At 38.1% G+C, this 27059-nt stretch overlaps 1 protein-coding gene across 3 annotated transcripts; it reads right to left on the reverse strand.

The window, feature by feature from the left end:
• Positions 1 to 27059, reverse strand: CTSS (cathepsin S). Of its 3 annotated transcripts, none has more exons than XM_045479091.1 (8): positions 26927 to 27059; positions 25861 to 25987; positions 23900 to 24022; positions 22892 to 23041; positions 20332 to 20559; positions 18945 to 19110; positions 17984 to 18086; positions 1 to 263 (listed from the first exon to the last, which is right to left on the reverse strand). In XM_045479091.1, exons 1-8 carry the CDS (start codon positions 26959 to 26961, stop codon positions 242 to 244), a joined length of 954 nt encoding a protein of 317 aa, XP_045335047.1. In that variant the 5' UTR covers positions 26962 to 27059; the 3' UTR covers positions 1 to 241. The 3 variants fall into 3 exon arrangements, with proteins under 3 accessions (XP_045335047.1, XP_045335048.1, XP_045335046.1); XM_045479092.1 differs by lacking the exon at positions 1 to 263 and adding an exon at positions 273 to 376; XM_045479090.1 differs by lacking the exon at positions 1 to 263 and adding an exon at positions 4322 to 4784.

The following is a 27059-nucleotide window of genomic DNA, read 5'->3' on the forward strand; positions in this document are numbered from 1 at the left end:
TTATGTCTTTTAAGGATTGCTTTGTTTTAATTTTTAAAATTTGTTTTTCAATGTTCAAAATCATCTTTATTTATTTGGTTACTTATTTAACCCTTGCCCTCATCTCCACCCACCACCCAGGGGATAAACTCCAAGAAAGCTATGGTGTCTTTGCTGATACTTTGCAGAGCCTGGCGTGTAGAAGGTGCTCCATTAGAATTTGCTGTATGAATGAATTGGTCTCTTTCCATGTGGAGGTGCCTTATCCTGCCTCTGCTGAAAGACTAAGAAAGATAGGAAGGAGTATTTTCATTTTTAAAGATTGGCGTGTTCTGATTTATATAGTTCCTCTGGTAACTTAGAGTATGCATATTTGAAGCATCATCAAGATTCTCATCTAGAGAACAGTAAAAAAAAAAAAAGGATAATTTTATTCAAGCAAATAAGTCTTATCTTCATATTTTCCTTATATGTTCATGGTAGCATTGTCCAATGGATTCCTAGTTCTGCAATGTTTAAATCCTTGTTTCTTTACCTTTAATATCCAGTTAAAAGTTTTGTCAGCTTTTAGTCTATGACTCCTAGATTTACTTGTTGTGTCTTTTAAAAAATTTTTTCTCTTTTTCATGGCTGCTAAAGTTGTCCAGGGTTTTATATCACCTCACATATGTACTTACTGTAATACTTTCTGGGTAGTATCCTTCTTTTTATTTTCTTCAAATCATCCCTATATACAGGCTCCAGGATAAGTTTATTCTGGTTTTTAAAAAAGTGTTTTTTGAGAGTGAGAGAGAGAGGGAGGGAAGGAAAAACAGAGGGGGAGGAGCAGAGAGTGGGAGAGAGAGAGAATCTTGGCGCTGAGTGTGCAGCCAACTTGGAGCTCCATCTCATGACCCTGAGATCATGACCTGAGCCAAAATCAAGAGTCAGACACTTAACCAGCTGAGCCACCAGGTGCCCCCAGGATAAATTTAATCTTAGGTTCTTCTTTGTTTTAAATTTTTATTTTTATTTTTTTAAGTTTATTTATTTACTTAGAGAGAGAGATAGAGTGGGGGAGGGCCGCAAGAAGGGGGGAGAGAAGCCCAAGCAGGCTCCATGCTGTCAGTGCAGAGCCCAACTCAGGGCTTGAACCCATGAACTGTGAGATCATGACCTGAGCTGACATCAAGAGTAGGACACTTAACCTACTGAGCTATGCAGACGCCCTCAAATTTTTAATTTTTTTTAACAAAAAAGCTGTTTATTTCTATAAGTTTGATATTACTTATTGCTAAAAATTTCCCTTTATGTTGCACATAGAATAAAGATCTTTGTTAAGTATTTCCTTACTCTGCTTATTTAAAATTTTTTTTTTCAACATTTATTTATTTTTGGGACAGAGAGAGACAGAGCATGAACGGGGGAGGGGCAGAGAGAGAGGGAGACACAGAATCGGAAACAGGCTCCAGGCTCTGAGCCGTCAGCCCAGAGCCCGACGCGGGGCTCGAACTCCCGGACCGCGAGATCGTGACCTGGCTGAAGTCGGACGCTTAACCGACTGCGCCACCCAGGCGCCCCATACTCTGCTTATTTAGTTCAAGGATTCTTTACCTGGGATCTAAGACGTCTAAAGGCTCCATGGCTAGAATTCAGAGAAATTATGAATTTGTATGGGAAAAATATTACATCTTTCTTTTCACTAACCTCTAACTGAAAGTTACTATTTCCTTCAATTCTGAATATAGTCCATAAAACAATAATATTAGCAATACTTGTAACTTTATCACCGAAAGAAAAATCAGATGTTTTCATATCACATTACAGTTTCTGCAGATATCTTTCAAATATCATTTATACTCATCACTACTTCAAATTTAAGATAGTTATTAACTCTTGTTATTTAATGCATTTATAAAGAAGCATATGTATTACTATGACACACATATATATATTAACCTTAAAAAATGTTTTTTTAATGCTTTACTTATTTTTGAGAGAGAGAGAGAGAGAGAGAGAGAGAGAGAGAGAGAGAGTGCGACTGGGAGAGAAGCAGAGAGAGAGGGAGACACAGAATTGGAAGCAGATTCCAGGCTCCGAGCTGTCAGCACAGAACCCAACGGAGGGCTCAAACCCATGAACTGTGAGATCACGACCTGAGGCGAAGTTGGACACTTAACCAACTGAGCCACCCAGGTGCCCCTATACTTTAACATTTTAATAACTGTATTTCAATAAAACTGGTTTCCTTTGTGATCCTATATTTTAGTTTTTTCACTTAAAAACATGATTTTGAAAAAGTGTTTATAGGCTTCATCAGACTTAATAAAGTTAAGACCTATGTTTTTGTTCCATTTACAGTGCTTGAAAAATTGTGGGCAAAATAAAAACTAAAGAATAATCAACTAAATATATGTGCACATATACGTATATATATTTAATAAACACTTTTATTTTTCTTATTTTTTTTTAAGTAAGCTCTACATCCACATGGGGCTTGAGCTCACAACTCCGAAAATAAGAGTCCCATGCTCTAAGGACTGAACCAGCTAGACACCCCTTGACTAAATACTTTTTAATTACAATGCTTCTCTACACTTTTAATGATAGTCATATATTATGTTCATGTTTTTATTAATTAATTAGCAAGCCTTGCTTTTTAAAATGGTCTTGGGACGCCTGGGTGACTCAGTCGGTTAAGAGACCCACTCTTGATTTTGGCTCAGGTCATGATCTCACGATTCATGGGTTCGAGCCCTATGTCAGGCTCTGTGCTGACAGTGCAGAGTCTGCTTTGGATTCTCTGTCTCCCTCTGTCTCTGTCCCTCCCCCGCTTATGCTCTATCTTTCTCTCTCTCAAAATACATAAATAAGTATATTTTTTAAAATTAAAAAATAAAATAAAATAAAATGTTCTTTGCAGAGAGGGAGCCAAAGATAGTGAAATTAGTTTAAGTTCATTTTAGGATAAACCAGTTATATCATCCCACATGTTTTTCATGTCATATGCATAAACTTGTAAAATTTAAAGTTCTTGCTGCATCCTCAGAACCTGTATACTATTCTAGACCAGTTGAGAGGAAGCTCAATCTGAAATAGATTAAAATACCAGTAATGGAATAAAATACCAGTAATGGAAATAAAAATATTTATTATTTTATTCAGGTTGACTTAATTATTTGCCAAGTTGCTAATGACTAGGTAAAAATAATTTGAATTAGTATATTTATTGTTGATCGTTAAAATGATTCTTCCAAAGTGCTTGAAAACAGATTGTCTCTTAAGTACAGTGAAAGCTTGGATTGCGAGTAACTTGTTCTGTGAGTGTTCTGCAAGATGAGCAAACATTTCTAATAAATTTTAACTTGATAAATGAGTGATTTCTTGCAATACGAGGAGTACGTGACACTGAATGTCACATGATCACAACTGAGCCAATGGTTCTCTCTCTCTCTCTCTCTCTCTCTCTCTCTCTTTATGGGATTGTGGGTGATCATCTCCCATGCTTGGATGCTGGGTCTCAGGGGCGCTATTTGGCAGAAATCAGTGATTTTTCAGAATGTTGGAAGGTGCCCACAACTGTCACTAGTGTATGTTTTGTCACTTCCAAGCACCTATGGACAGTCCTTTGCTTTTCTGTACAAGAGTAAGCTTAGAAATGCTTTGCTTCATTCTAAGTCAGGCTGCCTGCAGATATAGACCCTTTCCTCTGCTGCCTGATTGCCAGTTACGTTAAATACAGTATGCAACAAGTTTATTAATACTGTACTATAGTCACATCCTTGCGAGCATATACAATGGCCTCCAGGCAGAAGAAGATCCCATTGAGCCAATAGATAGCAGTGATTCTGTTAGTGATAGTAAAAGTCATCCTACACAATAACTCTCCTCTCTCTTGTCTCCCTCACATCAGCCATGAAGGTTTTTGAAGGTAAGTGCAGGTTAATTTGTTTATTTTTATTTTTATAATTTATAATTTTATATTTTGTATTTTTAAAATTATTTTATATTCTATTACAGTATTGTGATAAATTTTATATGAATATTTTTGGGTTGTGGAATGAATCATCTGAGCTTCCATTACTTTTTATGGGGAAACCCAAGTGGTTTGGATTACAAGCATGTTTCTGGAACAAATTATGCTTGCAAACCAAGGTTTTACTATATTTGCCTACCTTAACATTTATTTTAAAAAATAATTGAATCCTTTAATGTGCAAAGATACAATCTGAGCCCTAGGACATTAATAACCTGGTAGTTTTTTCCATTAAAGTTGCCAAAGCCCTTCACCAGCATCCTACAGTTTACATTCTCATGATAGATTATAATAGTTACCTAAGTATAAGAAAATAATGGTATGTGGTAATGATACAAAGATGAAAACAGATATTTATTAAGCATTGATATGCCATCGTATTACAAAAGTATATCAGGGAACTTAAAAAGACAAAGCATGTAAAATAAGACAGTGACAAAACAAACATGACAGATTATCTTAGGTTGACTAATTCTCATACAGTTATATCTATAATGCATTGTTAATTTACCTGGCAAAAGTTTTCCATAACTGCAAGATTAAAAAAGTAGAAGAGTCAAACTATATATTTTGTTAGTACGTTAAATATACATTGTTTATGATTCCCTTATTTCTACTGGTTATGGCAGGTAAAATTAAGTCAAGAGAAAGTGTTTCTTTTCTTGGCTTGTTATACAATGAAGAGATCCTCTAGATTTCTGGGTAAGAGGGATAACTAGCAATCCCACAATGATTTCCACTATTTCTTGCCATCCGAATATATCCTCGGTCACCGAAATTCAGGCCCCAGCTTCAGAAAAAGACAACACAACATTACAAATGAATATAATCATATCACATTATCAGCTTTTTATCTCCTAAATTGTTGTTCTCCTAAAGTGATTATATATAAAAGTATAAAACCAAATTAGAACAAAATAATATAATAATTTCCCCAGGGCTTTTAGGCAATTTTCAAAGGCGAGTTTGGAAGGCTTTAATGCTATGTTGGTGAATTGACTTAATACCTAAGGAAAACAATATAAATTCCATCCCAAACCTTTAATCCTCCTATTTTGTAAATATGCCTTCTGCAGGGAAAGAGTGTTATTATCCTTTCCAAGGCCCATCTCTAAATGTTTTTGCATAGTAGGATCATAGGTTGTAATTTTCTATCAAACTTAAATTCCTTTAGAGAATGTCAATTAAGAAATATTTTTGAGTGACTATTATGGAAAAGGCATAGGGCAGGGAATTCCAAAGTAAGCAATAAAAAGTGAAGCTTTCAAACAGCTTTTTGACATAGAAGTGGAGCTGAGGTAAGGCTTTCTCATAGGTAAAGCTGTGAAAAAAATGGAATATGCTCTCTTGGGAGGGGGTAAGCTCAGTGGCTCTGGAGGTGTTCATCCAGAGGTTTGTGTAACCTGTTAGAGATGTTGCAGAGGGGATTCGTGGGTCAGGTAAGGGTTAGAAGAGATCAATGGTTCTCTCACTTTTTGATTTCATCAACTTTTATAATTTCAAAAAAATTTTTTGCAATTTTACCAATTTTAATTAAAAAATTGTTTTTAATATTTATTTTTGAGAGAGAGTGTGAGCAGGGGAGGAGCAGAGGATCTGAAGTGGGCTCTGTGCTGACAGCAGATAGCACAATGTGGGGCTCAAACCCATGAACTGCGAGACCATGACCTGAGCTAAAGTTGGACACTTAACCAACTGAGCCACCCAGACGCCCCTAAGGTTACCAAGTTTTAAATTAGCAAGTAGGGACATTGAAAAAAAAAACACACACACACACAACCCATACTCTTTATTATCACCATCATATTGTAAAAGAAAGGATGTTTAACACCAAAAGAAAACTTAAGAGGACATAGTCTCTAATTTAAGGATAGTCCTTTGAGTCAGATACATTTATTTTATGGAAGATACACCAAAATATTCTTTTTTTTTTCTCATTTTTCCACGGACTAGTAAAAATAAAATGGTCACACTTTTTTTTTTTTTTGGTCACACTTTTTGTAAGAGAAATAATTTCTTAAGTTTTTTATGTTTCTGAGGTTTTGTAATTGTAGATATACAAATAATGCTAATATTAAGAGACTTTGTTAAGTGCTATAACTAGGATACAAATAAAAGTGTGAAACGGAGAAAATGCCTACTGTGATTATATTTGGAGAGTAGCGAGACATTTAGTTGAAAATTGGAGGTCTTTAGGGTAGTAGGACACAAAGAGGTTAGAAAGTTGGTTTGGGGCCATGTTGTGAAGAGCTTAGAACAACAGGCTAAGGAACTTGTAGTATTAATTCCATCGGCAAAAGGAAGCCATTGCAAATTTTTGCTCAAGACTTGAAGGAAAGGTTGATTGTGTAAAACATGTAAAAACATGCAGCAGGGAAACTAAGAAATGCTGCTTAATTGCAAGCAGACAAGTGGCTGCTTTAGAATGGCTGTGCTCAGACCTTAAATGTTCTCTGTATCAGCCATTTGTGGACACGTTACAGGTCTTAATTTTCCTCTCTTGTACATTTTAACACCGTTATCTATTACTTCTCTCCTGGCCTTAAGATGCTACCGTGTGCTGATTTTTCTCTTCTCTCTCTGCTTTCTCCTCTCAAACTCTTTGATGGGCTGGGGTACCTGAGTGGTGATCTCAGCTCAGATCATGATTTCAGGGTTTATGGGCTCCCGCATCAGGCTCCCTGCTGATAGCTCAGAGCCTGCTTGGGATCCTTTCTCTGCCCCTCCCCTGCTCATGCTGTCTCTTTCTTTCTCTCACTCTCAAAATAAATAAAAACTTAAAAAAATAAAAAAATAAAAAAATAAAACTTTTTGGGCTTCTTTATTGTTTCCTTTAATTTATCGCTACTTTGTTGCTTAACATCCTTTAATGCCTCCCCAATATCTTTAGAATAAAATCCAAACTCCACTGTCACCTCTCATCAATGGATGCACTATTCTTTTAGTATCTAAAAGCAATGATAATAAATTCTGGCGAAGCTATCATTAATATTAATAGCCATCATTCATTGAACAAGTACTCTGTGCTAAGTACCTTAACATATACTGTCTCACTGGGGCACCTGGCTGGCTCAGTCGGTTAGGCAGCCGACTTCAGCTCAGGTCATGATCTCATGGTTCATGAGTTTGAGCATTGCGTCGGGCTGTATGCTGACAGCTTGGAGCTTGGAGCCTGGAGCCTGCTTCAGATTCTGTGTCTCCCTCTCTGTTCCTCCCCCTGCTTGCACTCTGTCTCTCTCTCAAAAATAAATAAATATTTTTAAAATTTTGAAAAAAACCCACAAACATATGCTATCTCAATCATCACCCAGTGAGGTGGGTGTTATTTTCTTTTTACTAAAGAGGGAAAAGGTCAAAGAGGTAAAATGGCTTGCGCAGATGGTTAATTATGAAGCCAGGGTGCAAATTTAGGCTTGTTTTATTCCAAAGCCTACTCTAACATTTATACTATCCCTAGCCTTACATTATTCCTATGAGTGAGGTAGCATGAAGAATAAAATTCAGACCAGAACATCCACGACCTTGTATTAATTGTATCAGATATATTACTGTACCTTGCTTTGCAGTTATTTCATCGCCTTAAAAAAGTAGATAACAATTTTTAGACAAGCTGAGTTTGGACCTAAGTTCTGGTAATGAAAGTTGAATTGAGGTTGTAATTACTAGTAGTATGAATTCAGTCAATGAGGTCTTATTCAGAATCTGGAGAGCTTACTCTTCCCGCCTTCATAGACCAAGATCAACTGTCCCAAACTTTGTAGAAAATCCCAGACTCTTTTTGACTGAGTCCTGGTAACCTTCTCTTAAAGAATAAAACTGATTTAAAAGTCTCAAGCTAAATAAATATATGAGGACAAATTCTTTCCTTCAGAACTGTACAAGGTCAGCTCCAAATGTTCATTCTAGTCCTTACCAAGTTGTTTATTTTTACTAACTCTATATAGCCCTTTCATTCAATCTGTTCACCTGCAGGCAAGTTTCTTAACTCTGTCAATATCAGAGGTTTATCAGGAGATAAAATGGATATCTCATTGATTACCTTAAAAACTAAGTGAGAAAAATTTATGTACAGTGCTTGTACAGTGTCTGTATGTAGTAAATGCTGAGTAAGTAGAGGTAGCTATTTTTGTTATCCAAGTGTGAGTCCACCCCTTTTAGAAAAGATAGCCCTTTTCTAGGGTAACCAACAGTCCAGTTTGCAAGGAGCTGTTCTAGTTTTTTTGTTTTGTTTTGTTTTGTTTTTTAAATGTCCTGTGGCCTGGAAAACCCCTTAGTCTTTGATAAAGTGAGATGCTTGGTCACCCTACCTTCTCTCTGCATATTATAGACTACCAATTGGTTAGACATTCCTTCTAGAATGTATACCAATTTCATTTCTAATAAACCACAGTGCTTAGCTTCTTAGACTGTGCCAGATACTATTCTAGGCATTAGGGTTATGGAGGTAAATAAGACAGACAAAGTCTTTTCAAAGCCTATACAGGAAACATACAATAAACAAATAATATGACAAGACGTAAGTACTATAAAGAAAAATAAAGCAGAGTTAGAGGATGTGGAATGTTGGGAATCAGGGCTACATTTTAGAAGGAGTGGTCAGGGAATGCTTCTCTGAGGAAATATTTGAGCAAAGATCTAGTAAAGTGAAGGTGCAAATGACGCAAAGGTCTGGAAAAACGAGCTGGGATAAGCTTGATGTATGAGAAATTTCAAGTGTACCTTGAGAAAAGGTACTGAAAAAGGGCTAGTGTCCTTGGAGCTGAGTGAGACAGGGGAAGGTAGTGGTTAGAGAGACAGGCTGAGGCCAGAAATTGTCATGGTTTTATAGGTCACAGATTTTATTCTGGGTGTGAAGGAAAGCCATTAGAGGGTTTGGGGTAGGAGAATAGTATAATCTGCTTGATGCTTTAGAAAGATCACCCTGGCTACTGTGTATTGGATCGACTGTAGGCAAACAAGGGGGTAAGTGACTACCAGGTGGGAGATTATTGCAGTAGATCAAGAGATGGATGGATGGTGGCTTGAATTAGAGTGGTAACAGTAGAGATATTGAGAAGTGGTAAGATTTGGGACAACTTAATGATGATAGAAATGACAGAATTTGCGGATGGTTTAGGTGTGGGGTATCAGACGAAGAAAGAAATGATGGCTCCAATATTCTGACCTGGGGAAAGTGCTGTTGGCATATACTGAAAGGGGAAAAACTGGGGCAGTAGCAGGGAGTCAAGAATTCTATTTTGGACATGGTTCATTAAAGAGGCCTGTAGATACTCAAGTGGAAAGGCAGATGGTAGGCTTTTGGACACAGAGTCTGGAGCTCAGGGAAGAAGTTAGGTTGAAAATACAAAGTTGACAGTCATCAGGTATTGTTTAAAACTGTGAGACTAAATGAGACCATCTAAAGAGCGAACATAAAGGGAGAGAAATTGAGGCTTGGGGCATTCTAATATTTATAAAAGTGAGGAAGAATAAGAGGAACTAAGGAGCTCAGGAGCCTGAAAAGTAAAATAGGAAGAAAACCAGGGGGTATGGTCCCCTGAAAGTCAAATGAAATGCTTCAGAATATAGAGAGTCACCGTACATCAAACGTTAAGAGTTCAGGGAAGATGAAACCTGAAAACTGTTTAATGAGGCAAGGTGGACATGATTGCTAATCTTGACAAGAGTGATTTCAGTGGAGTAGTGGCAATAAATATTCTATTTGAGTTATAAACCAATATGCACATTCTTAATCTCTTTGTAGATAAATATCTAAGAAAAATCATGAGATTATAACTTTTTCCTTATTTAACCCTTTTCCAGCCTTTGATTCCATGGAGAGGAGGAAGTACCCATGATGTCTAATGTAGAATGTATACTCTAACTCTAACAGTCAGGATCTCTTGAAAGATCAGACAGTAGCTTTCAGTGAGGGAAAATGGAATATATTCTTTTTTCCAACTTGCATTTTACTAACTTAATCCACTTATGGATGAAAAGGAAACATTAGTGTCCCGCATCCACCAACTCCTTCAACTTTCTTCATTGTCTAAGAGGCCCATCTATTTTGCAACAGATTATCTTATTTTTTTAATGTTTATTCGCTTTTTGAGAGACAGAGACAGAGCACAAGCAGGGGAGGGGCAGAGAGAGAGGGAGACATAGAATCCGAAATGGGCTCCAGGCTCTGATCTGTCAGCACAGAGACCGATGTGGGGCTCGAACTCATGAACCCATGAGATCATGACCTGAGCTGAAGTTGGATGCTTAACCGACTGAGCCACCTGGGCACCCCACAACTGATTATCTTAGAGAGTTCACCAGATATTGCTTAAAGATATTCTGGATGGTTTCTTAGTTCCTTGGTGGTATGTGTGTGGGTATTTAAGGTTCTCATGAGTACATGGTTAACACCTTTAATTTTTTTCTCCAAGCTAAAATTATTCTATGCCCAATAACTTTGGGTCTGCATTACTCATTGATCTGTACATTAGATTAAACTCCTCCCTTTAAAAAACAAAAGCATAGGCATATGCACCCCAATGTTTATAGCAACATTATCAACAATAACCAAAGTATGGAAAGAGCCCAAATGTCCACCGATGGATGAATGGATAAAGAAGATGTGGTATATATATGCAATGGAGTATTACTTGGCAATCAAAAAGAATGAAATCTTGCCGTTTGCAACTACATGGATGGAACTAGAGGGTATTATACTTAGTGAAACTAGTCAGAGAAAGACAAATATCATCTGACTTCATTCATATGAGGACTTTAAGAGACAAAACAAATGAACATAAGGGAAGGGAAGCAAAAATAATATAAAAACGGAGAGGGACAAAACGTAAGAGACTCATAAATATGGAGAACAAACTTAGGGTTACTGGAGGGGTTGTGGGAGGAGGGATGGGCTAAATGGGTAAGGAGCGTTAAGGAATCTACTCCTGAAATTGTCGCACTATATGCTAACTTGGATGTAAATTAAAAAAAATAAATAAAAAAAACACAAAAGCATAACTGACGTATAATATCCTATTAGTTTCAGCACAGGGATTTACTATTTTTATACATTACAAATGATCCTCATAAGTCTAGTTACCACCTGTCACCATTACAAAGTAATTACAATACTATTGACTATATTCTCTATGCTATACATTACATCCCCATGACCTATTTATTTTATAACTGGAAGTTTGTATCTCTCAATCCCCTTTTACCTATTTTTCCCATCCACCCAAACCCTTTCCCCTCTGTAACTAATAGTTTATTTCCTGTATCTAAGAGTCTGTTTCTGTTTTGTTTTATTTTTTAGATTCTACATATAAGTGAAATCATAGGGTGTTTATTTCTCTGACTTATTTCACTTCACGTAATGCCCTCTAGTTTATACCTGTTGTCGTGAACAGTAAGATTTCATTCTTTTTTATGGCCAAGAAATATTCCACTGTGTGTGTGTGTGTGTGTGTGTGTGTGTGTGTGTGTGTGTGTATGGACATTTAGGTTGCTTCCATATCTTCACTATTGTGAATAATGCTGCAGTGAACTCCTTTTTTTTTCTAAAGATGATTTTGGCCCTTCTTGTTGACAGTCTCTTAGACTGGGGTGGCTTTCACTGCTCCTTAGTCTGCTAACTTTTTCTAAGTAGATAGCAATTGTATCTAGCTTTCTAAATTTATGGATCTGCCCACAAGTGGCAACACAGACTATACAGATACTTCAGGATCTTATCAGATAGTATAACCTCAGAATTTTTACTGCTTCATGTTTAAGGAGATGTCCCTGAAGAATATGTAGGTCACCATTCCTCACCTAGATGCTCTAAATTTTGTTTCTGGATTAAGGCAAACCATCAGAGGGTTGTACAATCAGGTACTTTGCATTATTTTTGCCCCCATAAAATAATTTTTCTCAATTATGCTTTGGCATTAAATTATTGGTCTGTATTTTTAGGCATTATGAAAGCATTCTATAAAACATAACTTTATGGTTGGCATGCTATTGAGGGCATAGTTTTTTTATATATAGAGAGAGATTCAAGGGTGGAATAATAATAGCAATAATAACTATGATTTATTGGGCACTTATTATGTGTCAGGCACTATGTGCTATGTGTTTTACAGACATTATCTTGTTTAATCCTTATAATGACCTTGAGGCTATTATTCACATTCTAGAGATGAGGAAATTGAACATTCAAGACGTTAAATAACTACCTAAGGTCATATAGACAGTAAATGGAACTAGGATTCTAACCAAGATCTGCCTGGTTTCAAAGTCACTGCTTTTACTCACTAAGCTACAGTGTATTATATAAAGAAGCTAAATATCTATATCCAGAAAGGGGGAAAAAATCAGGAACATGGATCAATGTTATACACCTGCCAGAAAGATTAAGTATAAACAAAAGGAGGATATAAAAGAAGAACCCAAATAGAAGACTCACATTCGTTTACTTGAGGTTAACCTGGTAGCACTGGAAATGACATATAAAGTAGCCTTTTAAGAGGTCAGTAAGAAAGTTTTGATGACCTAAGAGGATTTTGTTTGAGTCAACCTCTTGTAGAGTCTAGAATTCATGTCCATGTCTGGTCTCTCCTTGTTAGTACTCAGTGTCAGTGATCGCTGTGCTCTCTCATAATTTGGTCCCTTTCTATCTCACTTCTCTAACAGGCACCTTATACTACAATCTTTATAAGAGAACATGCAGTTCCCTTAACTCATCTACTTTCTCTCACTCAGCGTTTGTGCACATTTAGCTTCCTCTGCTCTGATTGCTCTTTTTCATGTGGCAAATTCCATCTTGTCCTTCAAGACTCAGTCAAATAACCCAGCCAAAAGACCTTCCCTGACTTCCCAGACTCAGCCAAGTACTCTTCTGTGCTTCCGCTGCGACTTGGTACAAACCTCTATCCTAGTATTTATCACATTCTATTGCAATGGTCAGTACATGCACCCGCCTGTTTTCCTGACTCTCGTAGACTATGAATATCTTGAAGGATGATAGAAAGGCTGTATTTTCATTGCCATATCTGCTTGGCACTCTGGCACTCAGCAGGTACTCAATATATGTTTGTTGAATCAGGGTATGAATGAAGATGCAACAATGAACAAGAAACTATTCTACTTTTAATAAGTTCATATTGTAGTGAATGGAGCATGCTTTACAGGAAGAGCTATAACACAAGGCAGAATGTATTAAATACTAGAATAGAATTTCTAAAGCATCTCTAAAGCTCAGAAGTTAGAGAAACAGTTCTGAGTAAATTAATGGGATATGGAGAAGATAGCATTTCAGGTCTGTTTTGAAGAATGAATAGGATTTTTCGTGTTTTTTTTTTTTTCATCTTAAAAGTAATAAGGTACATGTTAAAGACTTTGGAAAATAGATAAAGGTAGACAAAAATAACCATTATTAACAATTGGTATCATTCCTTCTCATTCTTTAGTATAACATGAATCAAAGAAATTGGGCATATTATTTTAAACTTAATATTTATATTATACATAGGTTTTATGTTTATATGTATTTTCAATTTAAACATATATTCCAAGTATCTTATTGGGGTATTAATAATAGTCTGAATAAATACAGTTCCTTGTTTTAAATAATGTTTTTGTTTATTTAAAACATTATTTAAAATATTCAAGAGAGAGCACAAAAGGGGGAGGGACAGAGAGAGTGGGAGACACAGAATCATAAGCAGGTTCCAGGCTCTGAGCTGTCAGCACAGAGCCTGACACAGGACTTGAACTCACTAACTGTGAGATCATGACCTGAGCCAAACTTGGACGCTTAACCGACTGAGCCATCCAGGTGCCCCTAATATAATTTCTAATACATGGGCTTGATTGTGTAATAGCTTAATAGTGTCCCTATTGTTAGGTACTTTTGGTTGTTTACTGGCTTTCACTGTTAAAGAAGAAGAATGCTACAATTTACTTAAATTGGGTATGACGTTTTCCCCATATGTAGAATTCTTTCCTTCATATAGATTCCAAGAAATGAGGAAAAATTGGACAAAGAGTATAAACATTTAAAAAGTTCTTGATTCATATTATCAAATTGCTTCCAAGAAGGAATGTAACAATTTATTCTTCTCCTAGAATGTATGAGAGTGCCCATTTCACCATATATTGGTGGGATTGGTTGATTGATCGATTGACTTAGAGGGAAGGAGGCAGAGAGAGGGAAGGGCAGAGAGAGAGAATCCCAAGCAGGCTCTGCACTGTCAGCCCAGAGCCTCATGTGGGGCTCAAACTCATGAATTTGTGAGATCACGACCTGAACCACAATCAAGAGTCAGAGGCCTAACCAGCTGAGCCACCCAGGTGCCCCACACAGGTGGGATTTCTATAGGTAGCAATGGGCTTTAAGGGCATTTCATAAAGATGAAACAGCTGAAGTAAAGATATAGAAATAGCCAATTGTATATAAACTTAGGGAATGATGAGTAAGTAGTTCACTGTGGCCAGAGTGTAAATATGGGTGCATGAGAACTAGTGGAAGAAAAGTCTAAAAAGCTATGTTGGAAACTAGATAATGGGGAATCTTTAATGCCTGGCCAGAAATTTAGACATCGTTATGATGACAATGGTAAACTATTTAGAATTTTTGACCTTGCATCGCTTCTTAGCCTTTGACTAAGATCAAGTGTAGAATTTTGACTATGGGTTTACATGATCTCTCTATTTATTTATTTATTTAAAAAAATTTTTTAATGTTTATTTCTGGGACAGAGAGAGATAGAGCATGAGTGGGGGAGGAGCAGAGAGAGAGAGACACACCCACATAGAATCAGAAGCAGGCTCCAGGCTCTGAGCTGTCAGCACAGAGCCCGACGCAGGGCTCGAACTCACAAACCGTGAGATCATGACCTGAGCCAAAGTCGGTTGCTCAACCGACTGAGCCACCCAAGCGCCCCTGTCTATTTTTTAAAAGTTTATTTTGAGAGAGAGAGAGAGAGAGAGAGAGAGATAGAATGCACATATGCACATGTGAAGGGGAGGGGCAGAGAGAGAGAGAGAGGAGAGAGAGAATCCCAAGCAGGTTCCACACTGTCAGCTCAGAGCCCAGTGTGGGGCTCAAACTCACAAACCACAAGATCATGACCTGAGTGGAAAGCAAGAGCCAGACGCTTAACCAACTGAACCACACAGGTGCCCCTACATGATCTATATTTTAAGAAGATACTTCCCTGGCTGGGTAAGACTGGAATCTGAATTAGAGCCTGGATAGAAAAGAATACAAAGTACGATTCAAAGGCCAAATGGACAGGGCCGTGTGGATTGAGGGAAAGAGGGGAGAGCCCAGATGACACCAAGGTGTGGCTTTGATAACCTGAAGATGGTAATGCATTACTCAAAACAGGGAATGAGTTTCCCTTGAGCTTATTCTAAAATACTTTTCAGGGGTGGAGTAGGAAGGGGAGTTGAGATGGAGGGAGAGAGGGAATTTGATTTTAGACTTGTTGAGTGTGTGTGTGTGTGTGTGTGTGTGTGAAAGAGAGATAGTTATGTTGTAAGTAGTAATAGGGTAGGCAGGAGGGGAATTTGGACTTTTCAGCAGAGCTATGAAATTGGAAGTTGGATATCTGTTGCTAAGTAGAGAGGTCATTTTTAGAGATTGTGAATTTGGTTATCAACTGCATAATGGCAATAACCTTGAAACTCAAGGAGCAAAAGAGTTTTCTCTGAGACAGATAGAACTAGACTGTATGTAAGGGACCAGTGGAAGAAAATGGGAAATGAGGCTAAAGCTGGTGTAGCAAAACGGGTCAGGATAGTGTTATGTCATAGATGCCAAAGAAATAAATGCAGTAGAGTTTATAAAGCAGAGAAATTTTTCATATTTCTGTGCCTTTGCATATCCTTTTTGAGTTATTGGGTCATTTATTTCCCTCCACCAACACATGAGCAATTCCACTTACTTGAGAACTTAATGCAAGTAAGTAGAGCCTTCTCTGTGAAACTTTTGGGCAGTTAGGCATCTCCTCTTTTATGGCCCCATAGCCATTGAGACATATACATACACCATGATGTGTTGTATTTTATTGTTTTAAAAATATATCTAATTCCCCATTGGACTGTTTTGTGAGCTCATTTGGAACAGGATGACTTCTCATTAATTTTTGTGTCTCCAGGGCCTAGATAATGCCCCCCCACCTACAAGGAGATGCCTAGTAAACACTTATTGAATGAATAAGTGCTGAGAAGGGGGTTTGAGTTTAAACAGTAAAAGGTATAATTGGCCAGGAGGCCTAGGTGGCTCAGTTGGTTAAGCGTCTGACTTCAGCTCAGGTCACTATCTCGCTGTTTATGGGTTCGAGCCCCGCGTCAGGCTCTGTGCTGACAGCTCAGAGCCTGGATCCCACTTTGGATTCTGTGTCTCCCTCTCTCTCTGCCCCTCCCCTGCTCATGCTCTGTCTCTCTCTGTCTCTCAATAATAAATAAATGTTAAAAAATTTTTTTAAAATAAAATAAAAGTTATAAATGGCCTTCAAGAAGAGCAGTTTCAATAGAGAAAGAAGTTAAAATATTTGCTGTAGGAAGTCAACAACAAAAAAAAGAGGTAAGTGAAAAAATATTGCTTCACTTAAAAAAGTTATCACTCATCTAGGCCCAAGCTGATCAGTGCTATGAATAGGTTACAAGTGAAGCGAAATGTTATTTCCCGCAACTACTTTCCTAACAGGTCATACAGCTAAGGATACAAGGACAAAACAAATCCCTACCCCAAAGGCACAGACAGAATATTAATATTAGAGTGCTAGATAGGTAAAAACAAATTTAAATACAATCTATAAAATACTCCAGGATGCATAAGACATTTGGGGAGCATAGAAAAAAAGACATTTTACCCAGCCCAAGGATTTAGGGGGAAATTTCTGGTATAGAGAATGCCCAAGCTGGTTTTGAAGGAAAAGGTGGGATAAACCAAGTGAGGAGAAAGGATGTTCCAGACAGAGGGAACAGCATAACCAAGATGTGAAGATATTAGAGATAAATGGTATGTATGGGAACTCCATGTACAGTTCAATGTAACTGAAATGAAAAAAGTGTAAGACAGGTGCCAGCAATTGAGCCTGACAGGGCGGGTAGGGATCACAACATAGATGATTGTCTTCCCCACTGGGGAATACTAATTTTATACCAAATGGTACCCAGTAGAACAGTTATGAACCCAGTTTGTCATATGTGAGACAAACCAGTTTTGAAGCAGTGTAAAAGATGGATTTGAGAGTAAAGGAGACCAGTTTGAAGGCTGTAGGAATAGTCCAGGCAAGAAACATCTGACCCAAAGCAATAATTGAAGAAATGGAAAGGGGACAGAAAAAAAGGACAGATACATGGAAAAGTAGTTTGACTTGTTGCTTGATGAGATCTGGATGGGCCTATGACAAACCCATAATATCTGACTGGGTGATTGTGTTGTGTTTTGTTGCCATTTAGCGAGATGGGAAGTTTTGGGAGGACGATATGGCAGAGAGGATACTGAACTCCTTGGACATACTGAGTTTGGAGAAACTAAGATACAGGGAAGTGGATATGTCCAGATAGATAAGTCCGAAGTTCAGGGCAGAGGTCAGAGCTCAAGCTAGAGATATGAAAGCCATCAGTACATAGGTTATAACTAAAATCATAAGAATGGAATGATGGTACCTAAGAAAAATGTAGAATCAGAAGAGTAATTAGCAAAAGATGGAGTCGTGGAGGAAAGACCACCATTTACAGACTAAGCAGAGGAATAGATATTTATCAAAGAGACTGAGAAGGAATGATCAGAGAAATATTATAGGAGAGAAGTCATGAAAACAAAGTGTTGAAGCCAGAATAGGAAGTGAGGAAATGGGGGCACTGAGTGATTAATTTAGTATGTCATTTTCTAAAAAGCTATAATATTTATCATTGTCATTATCATGATCATCATCATACGAGAAAGCATTTGTTGAAGCTCCATCGAATTCCTTATTTTATTAAATATACATTAACATGCGAATGCATTACCTGTTTTTCACAAGCCAGTAGTCTTTTCCATTAAGGTTACCATAGCCAACCACTAATACACCATGATTCACGGTCTGAGTACAGGCTGGCTCATAGTAGACACCTAAGAATAAATATGAGTGGGAAAACGAGTAAATGGTATGTAGCAATGAAGGACATTTGAAAATGCTATTGCTTTTAGTAGACTGTTTTGGATACATGGCAAGTTTAATTATAATTTTAGAAACATATACTCTAATTAAACTATTTAGACCATAATTCTTTGCCATCGATGCTACACTTGTCAGTTTTCTTGCCAAGTTTGGCATCAACCCAATCACAGTTCCCTCAGAAATCTTTGATAAATGGCTACCTTTTCCTAATGATTTTTAGCATAGAGTCAGTTATTATATTTCTTTGTATATATTCCTAAATTGCTTGTTCCATACATTTTTATTCTTTACTAGGTGAAATGATCTTTAAGGTGAGGTGTGTGTTGCTGTTGTTGTTTTTTAATAAAAGGGCCACTTACTTTGTTTAATACAAGGCTCTAACATTGATGGGTGCCCTGCCCTCCTTGTATTCTGCCGTGCTACCCCTACAGTACACAGTGGCGACAGGGGTTAGGGGCACAGGTTCTGAAGTCAAGTAGCAGGGTTTCTAATCCTAACTGACCACTTTCAGACTATATGACTTTAGGCAAGTTAACTAAGACTTGTTCATCTGTAAAATAGGGTTATTGTGAAGATTAAATAAGATCATGCATGGAAAGACTTTATCATAGTACGTGGCATGTAGTGTTAGTAAACTTTGATGAGTATTCCTTCACTAATTAGAGCTGGATATAAAATACGTATATGAAATGGAGGAATCTGTTTAACCCAATCTCAACATTCAGAGGTGGGGTGATGGGGAAGGATGATATTCTCTCTTATAGCGCAGGGCAGCATGTAACAAGAGGACGATGTGTCTGAGTTTTTACCACTTCTGTAGAGGAAGAAAGAAGAGTGGCTCGCATCTATAGCAACAGACACGGGTCCTTTATTGGCCACGGTTTCTTTCAAGTCCTCTTCACTGCCAAAAGGGAGTTCCGTGTATTTTGAACATGTGGCAGCTCGATTTTTTGAGTCATACTGGCACTTGCCATCCTGTAAAAAAGAATATAAATCAGATGAAGAAGTATACTTCAACTTCCTTTATAAATCGCCAACATCCTAAGTCTGGATTTCAAATACATTTTCTTTCCTCGTTTAGCCTTTCGAATGTCTAAGGTTCCTTCCTCCTTTTAAAGAAAGAAAAATCGAATCTTCCAAACCCTGACAGTTCCATGTTTCACCAGTAACAGAGGAAATACGTAACTATTCTATGGTTTTAAATTGTGGATATTTTCATGCCTGTAAAGTTGCCGGATAATGTCCCTCAGGGTCAGGTGGGCTGTGGAGGCATACTGCGTAAAGGTTACAGGCTCTGTACTAGAACTTAAAAATCTTTTTGATGCTATAATACCAACAAGATGATCTGCAGTTTAAATGATGGTTTCTAAAGACCGTATAATATGAAAAACACTTAGAGTATATATTTTAGTGGCAAAAGAGGGGTTACAAATTCACATTTGTTGTGCATATAACTAGTTTTTTAAAATGCTTAATAAGAGAAAGAACTTGAAAGAAATAAACCAAAGTAATGGTGGTTAAGGGAGGAAGTTTTGGAGTGGTATTTTTGATCTTTTCTAAATATTGGGTAATATGGATCTATGAATTCATTTAATGTTTATTTATTTTTGAGAGAGACAGAGACAGAATGCGAGTGGGTTAGGGGCAGAGAGAGAGGGAGACACAGAATCCGAAGCAGGCTCCAGGCTCTGAGCTGTCAGCACATAGACCGATGTGGGGCTCAAACTCACGAGCTGCGAGATCATGACCTGAGCCGAAGTCAGATGCTCAACTGAGCCACCCAGGCGACCCAAGATATATGAATTCATTTAACAAAATATGTCATGAACTGGTGAGGAGGAAGAAGAGACCATTAGTTAGATTTTTAGTAGGTAGAAGAATGATACGGTTGCTGATCTGAGAATAAGGGTGAGCACGGGACACCACAGGAAAAGCAAGTTGAAATACCAGGCAAATGGACAGAAGGAATTCTAAGGTTTGCTGCAAATCCATTTTTAAAGCATGAATTCTACTTGCTTAAAACTATTGTGCCACTAATAAATTAAGAAGGCTACTGAACAAGGAAGAGAACTCTTGAAAATTTAAGAATCCCTGATCGGGGTTTTCATACACTGCTTCTCAAGGTAAGTTTAGTTCAGTTAGTCAAGGGATAGCATAAGGTCACAGGGCAGCTTAAAAAGTTGGCTTGTGACACACCATGGCTTTGTAGGGATAGGAAGCTTCTGAATCGATGCCGTTGTTATCAATAATGTACTGGAAAGCCTCTGTCATGAAGCCACCGTTGCAGCCTTTATTCCCGTATTTTTCAGTCGAGCAATCTACCAGGTTCTGTGCACTCAGAGATACCAGATTGCCTGTTTTCAGCTTCAGCTGTGCCTCCAGAGCCCCGACAGCGCTGAAAGCCCAACAGGCGCCACAAGAGCCCTGAAACAGAGACAAAGTCACAAAGGCAGTCAGAGAGTCCGTAAGGAGGACTTCCTTAATGCAAACATGTCAGCTGTGTCTGTTGTTACGGGAAACGGCTCCCCGCACTACAGTTTCTTCATTTCCTAGACATGGGCCTAAAGACTAAACACTTGGTTGATCTCTGAGCAAAGTCCAGTGTTGATAGAGAGATGCAAATGGCTGAGCTCAGAGTATAATCGAATATATTAAGAAACAGTACGTACTGAGCGTGTACCAGATCCCAGCTATCTTCACCTATACATGAGGTAGATTAGGCAGCTACAGTACAGTGATTTTGAGAGCAGCTCAAATCTTCTCTTGACCTAAAACACCCTTTCTCCTTTCAAACGAGGCCTGAAAATATAAGGTTAAATTTTTTCAAACATTTTTAGCTTCATAATTTTTTGATCAAAGATATTTTACAGTTGCGGCGCCAGGGTGGCTCAGTCAGTTGAGCGTCCAACTCTTGATTTTGACTCAGGTCATGATTCCAGAGTTGTGGGATCAAGCCCCACGTTGGGCTGGCTCTGTGCTGAGTGTGGAGCCTGCTTAAGACTCTCTCCCTCTGCCCCCACCCCCTTGCTCTCTCTAAAATAAAAAAATAATAATAAAATAGATAAAATTTTAAAAAGGTATTTTTCAGGGAAGCATAAAGAAACAGAAGAACACAAAGCTGCTTTAGTTAAAAAAGGTCCAGGGCCCTATCATAATTGTTCTCTTTCATTTCTTCCTTCATTCTGCTTTGCTTTCCACCCAAAGGAAGGAAATTGAATTTGCTTTTGATTAAAGCAAAATCACCCATTTGAATGCAAGCACCCAGGGAAAAGAGCTCATTAAGTTATTTGTAGTTAACATTTCAATGTGTAGTTTATTGCATCTTCCCACACTTTTATTGTAGAGAAGCTCTAGTAAGAAACCCAAAACAAATTGCAAGAAAATTTTCCGGGTAGAAAAGAACAAGATATTAGCAGCACAATTCACTTCTTTTTACAATTTTATTTCTGTTTGTTTGTTTGCTTGTTTGTTCGTTTTGAGAGAGTGAGTGGGGAAGGAGCAGAGAGAGGGATAAAGAGAGGATCCCAAGTGGGCTCTGTGATAACAGCAGGGAGCCCAATGTGGGGCTGAAACACACGAACCGCACCACATGAACCACACGAACAACACGAACTGTGAGATCATGACTGGCCCAAAGCCAGATGCTTAACCGACTGAGCCACCCAGGCGCCCCAGTACCATTCACTTCTTAAGTTTTACTTTCTTCATTGGTCACCAGCTGGGGCAGCTGCTCAGAACACTGATTTCTCTCCCTTCCTCTGACCTCTAAGGTGATACATGGGTTTTACCCTTAGTTATCCCTAACTAATTTGGGATCTTGGCTGCCTTTAAAAAACAAAAACAAGCAAACTAAAGGAAATACAAAATCATAGGAATGAATTTATAAAATGCATATGCAAGCCTGGTCATGAGTAAAGTTGACTGGTACAATTTACAGGCTACTCTTAGCTCTAGATTTTTCCTCTCCTTCAACTCTGAAATGGAGAGAGAAACTTCCTGATATTCTCTCACACACACCATTGGCTTGGTGGAGGGTCCAGTCAGTTGATGGATAGTAGGAGCACTAAAAGTCTGCCTTAGGGGTGCCTAGGTGGCTCTGTTGGTTGAGTCTGACTTCAGCTCAGGTGATGATCTCACAGTTCATGAGTTCAAGCCCCGCGTTGGGCTCTGTGCTGATAGCTCAGAGCCTGGAGCCTGCTTCGGATTCTGCGTCTCTCTCTTTGCCCCTCCCCCACTCATGCTGTGTCTGTCTCTCTCTCACGCAAAAATAAATAAACATTAAAAAAAAAGTCTGTCTTAAAGACATATTTGCTTAGTTGACAGTTTTGTTTACGTGGCTCTAGCCATTGGTGTTCTAAGTCTAATATCAATTTAGATTTGCGGAAGTATGGTAACTTACTCTAAAAGATTGTGAGTAATCTTTAATTAATTAATTAATCTTTAATGAATGATTTCCAGAATTAATAAAAAACAAAAGCAACAGTAGCCTGTGAATTTCAAATATTCCTCTAGAAATTTTGTTAAGGAAAGTGGTCACAGTAAGACTAAACAAGGACTAAATTGGAGAATACAAATAAAGTATGATATGTGATCATTGTCCTCAGGGAACTTATAATTTCGTTGGAAAGATGAGAAAAAAAAAAATAATCAGAACTAACATAAGGAAGATTCACTGCCAAATTATGTAGCTAGACTAAATATTGATGGAAGAGAGAGCCCTTCCTGGGGTACAGAGGCCTGGGGTGACAATACTCACCTGGTATTTCACTTCAGTAACACACCCCTTCTCTCTCCAGTCCACAGAATCAGGCAATTTCTGATTAGAATTTGACTTGTAAGTGACATTTCTCTGCCATTGGCTGGGAACTCTCAGGCAACCCATCAAAGATATCACTTCTTCACTGGTCTACAAGGCAAATATAGGTATCTCCTTTCACTTATGACCTTTTCAATATTCTAATAATCGTAACTGTGAATATATTCGACAATGGAGAAAAATTAGCGGTAGTTGTGGCCAACATAGGTACTGCTAACCATCCGATAGGCGAATTATCAGGGTCTCTTTCACGACTTGTCTTAGCACCCAGTTAGGCATTGGGAAGAGGAAGAATAAAGTGGTAGAAACTAGCAGTTACAGGGAAGCAGATTTTTGGTTTAAAGCAAGGCAGAATTTTATAAGAGGACTGTCTAAAAAGTGGACGGAACCGGTTTTCTTCATGAGAAGGAATTACAAAGGAGATGCCTGCATCTAAGTAGAAATTTAATCCACCTGGGGTGTTCTCTTCCAAGAGGTACTGTGGTTTTTAATTTTGGCCACAGTGGTAAAGTTTCATAGGATAGAAAAAAATCTAAAAACTAATGGGGGAGTGTTTGTGATATTAAATACCGACATTCCCTCATGAAGACAGCAGGTGGACCATATTGTATTACCGGTTTAGACTTACATAAGTATGGTAACTTAACTCTAAAAGATTGTGAGTAATCTTTGGACAACGCTTTCTAGAATTAATTAAAAAAAAAAAAAAAAGCAAAAGCAGTAGTAGCCTATGAGCTTCAAATATTTCTTTAAACATTTTTTAAGGGAAATGGTTACAGTAGGATTAAACAAGGCATCTGCAAATTCTCATGTCCTTAAATTCTACTGTTTTCTAACTTTGTACACATATAGATATATTCCTTTGCTGTTTACCTTCAAATTGCCTTTTGGGAGATGGAAATCATGCGTACCCAGAGATGAAAGTAGGACTATTTGTAATTTACTTACCATGTCTCCCAGATGGTTCATGCCTAGATCATAAGAATGCATTCCCATTGAATGTTCCAGATTGTGAAGCATCACAAATTTTAGATTCTTTTCCCAGATAAGACGCCGTGCTACCTCCTCATTCTAAAATATAAGGAAAATGAACATAGTCACAGGCATACCTTAGAGATATTGTAGGTTCAGTTCCAGACATTGCAGTAAAGTAAATATCACAATAAAGGGAGTCAAATGAATTTTTTGGTTTCCCAGTGCATAGAGAAGTCATGTTTACACTATACTGTAGTCTATTAAGTGTCCAATAGCATTATGTATTTGAACTTTGAGATAAATTATAAACAGGATACTAATCAAAAGTCATTTTCATCCCTTCCAAGGGACTAGAATCATTAAAAAGAGAGATAGCATTCATTTAATCAGATAGTGGTGCTAACTGAACATCTCACTGTAGTTAACCTTGAAATTGGAGGCCTGGTTCTAAAGGGGATTGGATGAGGGTAAAACTCATCATTACTAAGAAAACAACTCAGAGTCCACATCCTACTAAAAGAGTCATTTTTTTTTTTTAATTTTTTTTTCAACGTTTATTTATTTTTGGGACAGAGAGAGACAGAGCATGAACGGGGGAGGGGCAGAGAGAGAGGGAGACCCAGAATCGGAAGCAGACTCCAGGCTCCGAGCCATCAGCCCAGAGCCGACGCGGGGCTCGGACTCACGGACCGCGAGATCGGGACCTGAGCTGAAGTCGGACGCTCAACTGACTGAGCCACCCAGGCGCCCCTAAAAGCGTCATTTTTATATGAAAATAATACATCAAATAAATAAATACATAATTATTGCTTACAAATTCAGAAATATATATATTTTAAAGATTCCATTTTTAATTTTTTAATGCTTAGTTTTTAAAGAGAGAGACAGGGTGTGAACAGGAGAGGGGCAGAGAGAGAGGGAGACACAGAATCTGAAGCAAGCTCCAGGCTCTGAGCGGTCAGCACAGAGCCCAACACGGGGCTCGAACTCATGAACTGTGAGATCATGACCTGAACCAAAAGTTGGACTCTTAACTGACTGAGCCACCCAGGGGCCACTTAAAGATTCTATTTTTAAGTAAGTAATCTCTATACCGAACATGAGGCTTGAATCCATAACCCTGAGATCAAAAGTAGCATGCTCCACTGACTGTGCCAGCCTGGTGGCCCTCAGAAAAAAAATTTTTTTAAGTAGCCTCCACGCCCACCATGGAGCTTGAATTTACGACCCTGAGATTAAGAGTCACACGCTCTACTGACTGAGCCAGCCAGGCACCCCCAAACTCAGGAATATTATATAGTTATAGGACTTAGTTATTTGAAGCACTAGGGTTAAGGTCTTAAAAATCAATAAGTATGCTTTGAAATAAAAACAAAACAAAAGTACAAAGTGGGAAGTGAGAGTCAAAACCATCTGGTAGCGTTTCTATGCACCAGGGACTGAAATAAGGTCTTTTGGTCCTTGAACATGCACTCTATTCCCCTTGACCTGTGGTTATGACTGCTCCCTGGCTTCTATGAATTCTCAGCTCACAGGTCACCTTCGAGGAGAGTGATTCCCTGAGCGTTCTATCACATGCAGAGAATAGTCACTTCCAACCTTTCACAGCTGTCTACCAGAGCCCTTTGGCACTAGGTCTCACGAGACCCCCATGCCTTACTTGATTTTTCTGTACTGCACTTATCACCACCTCACATACCATATCTGCTTCTTCTTTACCTAGTTCCTGTCTCTCCTACTAGGATATGAGCTGCACAAAAACAGGAACTTCATTTTGTTTCCTGCTATGTCTCTAGTACCAAGAATAGAATCTGGCAAGAAATGAGCACATAAGCATTTATGGAAAACATTGCTCGTAAGAATATAGTTCTGAGGAGGAGAAAGCATAGGCTACTCAAGTAAAAGCAAATTGCCCAAGTGACTGTCCCACCTACCTTTTCCTTGTACTGTTTGCCATACGTTTTCTTCCAGAGATTCCAGTGATGATCCAGAGTGGGATCTTTATGTGCTTGTGCCAATGCATAGGCGCACACCAGGAGCACCCAAACCAGACATTTCATGCTGTTGAAGGAAAGGTAACGTAAGAGTAGTTATTAGCTGCATATATTGTAACGATATTTTTCCATTAAAAAAATAGCAATGTAAAGTCTGTCACAGGGAGAATACAAATCAGAATTATACAGGAAACTTTCTGGGATATATTGTCACAGGAATTTATGATTTATGACTAGAGTACCACTTCCAATACTTAGTAGCACTTTAAAAAGTGATCTTCAGAAATTCCCTGCTGTCTGGTATACCAAACATTCATCCAAGGTAGGAGGAATTGGGTAGGAGGTAGGAGCAGAGGGAGCAGGGACTTTTACAAGATTCACCAATAAATCCAATCAAGGGAAATCCTCCCAGGACACCCTCATCCTTAAGAAGACGCAAACCTTTGAAAAATCAGTTTATCTTCATAACTTTTGGATATATGGGTTCTTCTGGTCTATTTAAATATCCACAACATTTAGAGGTAGTTGAAAGACAACTCCCATGTATTGCTTTCAAATCCTAGAGTCAGTTTATGTTTTTAACCATTTTTTTCCAACAATCAAAATACCTACTTCAAAGGAAGCACTTTACTTTTGAAAACACCACTTCTATATTTAATACAAAAAGACTTTAACAGAAATTCAGTGACTACCTCCTTCAAACTGGATTATAGTTTCTTTTCTGTTTCTTTTTCATTCAAAACGGCTGGAATTTTAACCATGTAAATCTTCACATTATATTCCAAAGAAAGCTACATTTCAGCCTCAGGTTTAGATGTGCAAGCAGACATTAACTTCTCAAAAATAGATTCTTTTTAATCAAAAAAAGAAGAGGCAAGTTGAGTGGCACGATTTTTTAGTTTACTTCCTGAAAGCAAAGATTTAAACCCTGGCAGATACAGCAAGTTAAAAACATAAACAGAGGGTTTAAAGGTCAAATGGGAGAAAAAGAACAGACAGTACATACATGATAGAACCGGCAGAGGCTCCCATACTAAGCATGCTTGCGGGTGGACCCTCTCCAAAGATTTTAAGGCAGCAAAGAGACTTCAGTTAGATTGATTTTAAAAAGAAATCAGACCTTGTCACGTGAGGTATTC

Source organism: Leopardus geoffroyi, chromosome C1, assembly GCF_018350155.1.
Source record: "Leopardus geoffroyi isolate Oge1 chromosome C1, O.geoffroyi_Oge1_pat1.0, whole genome shotgun sequence".
Classification (NCBI taxonomy): Eukaryota; Metazoa; Chordata; class Mammalia; order Carnivora; family Felidae; genus Leopardus; species Leopardus geoffroyi.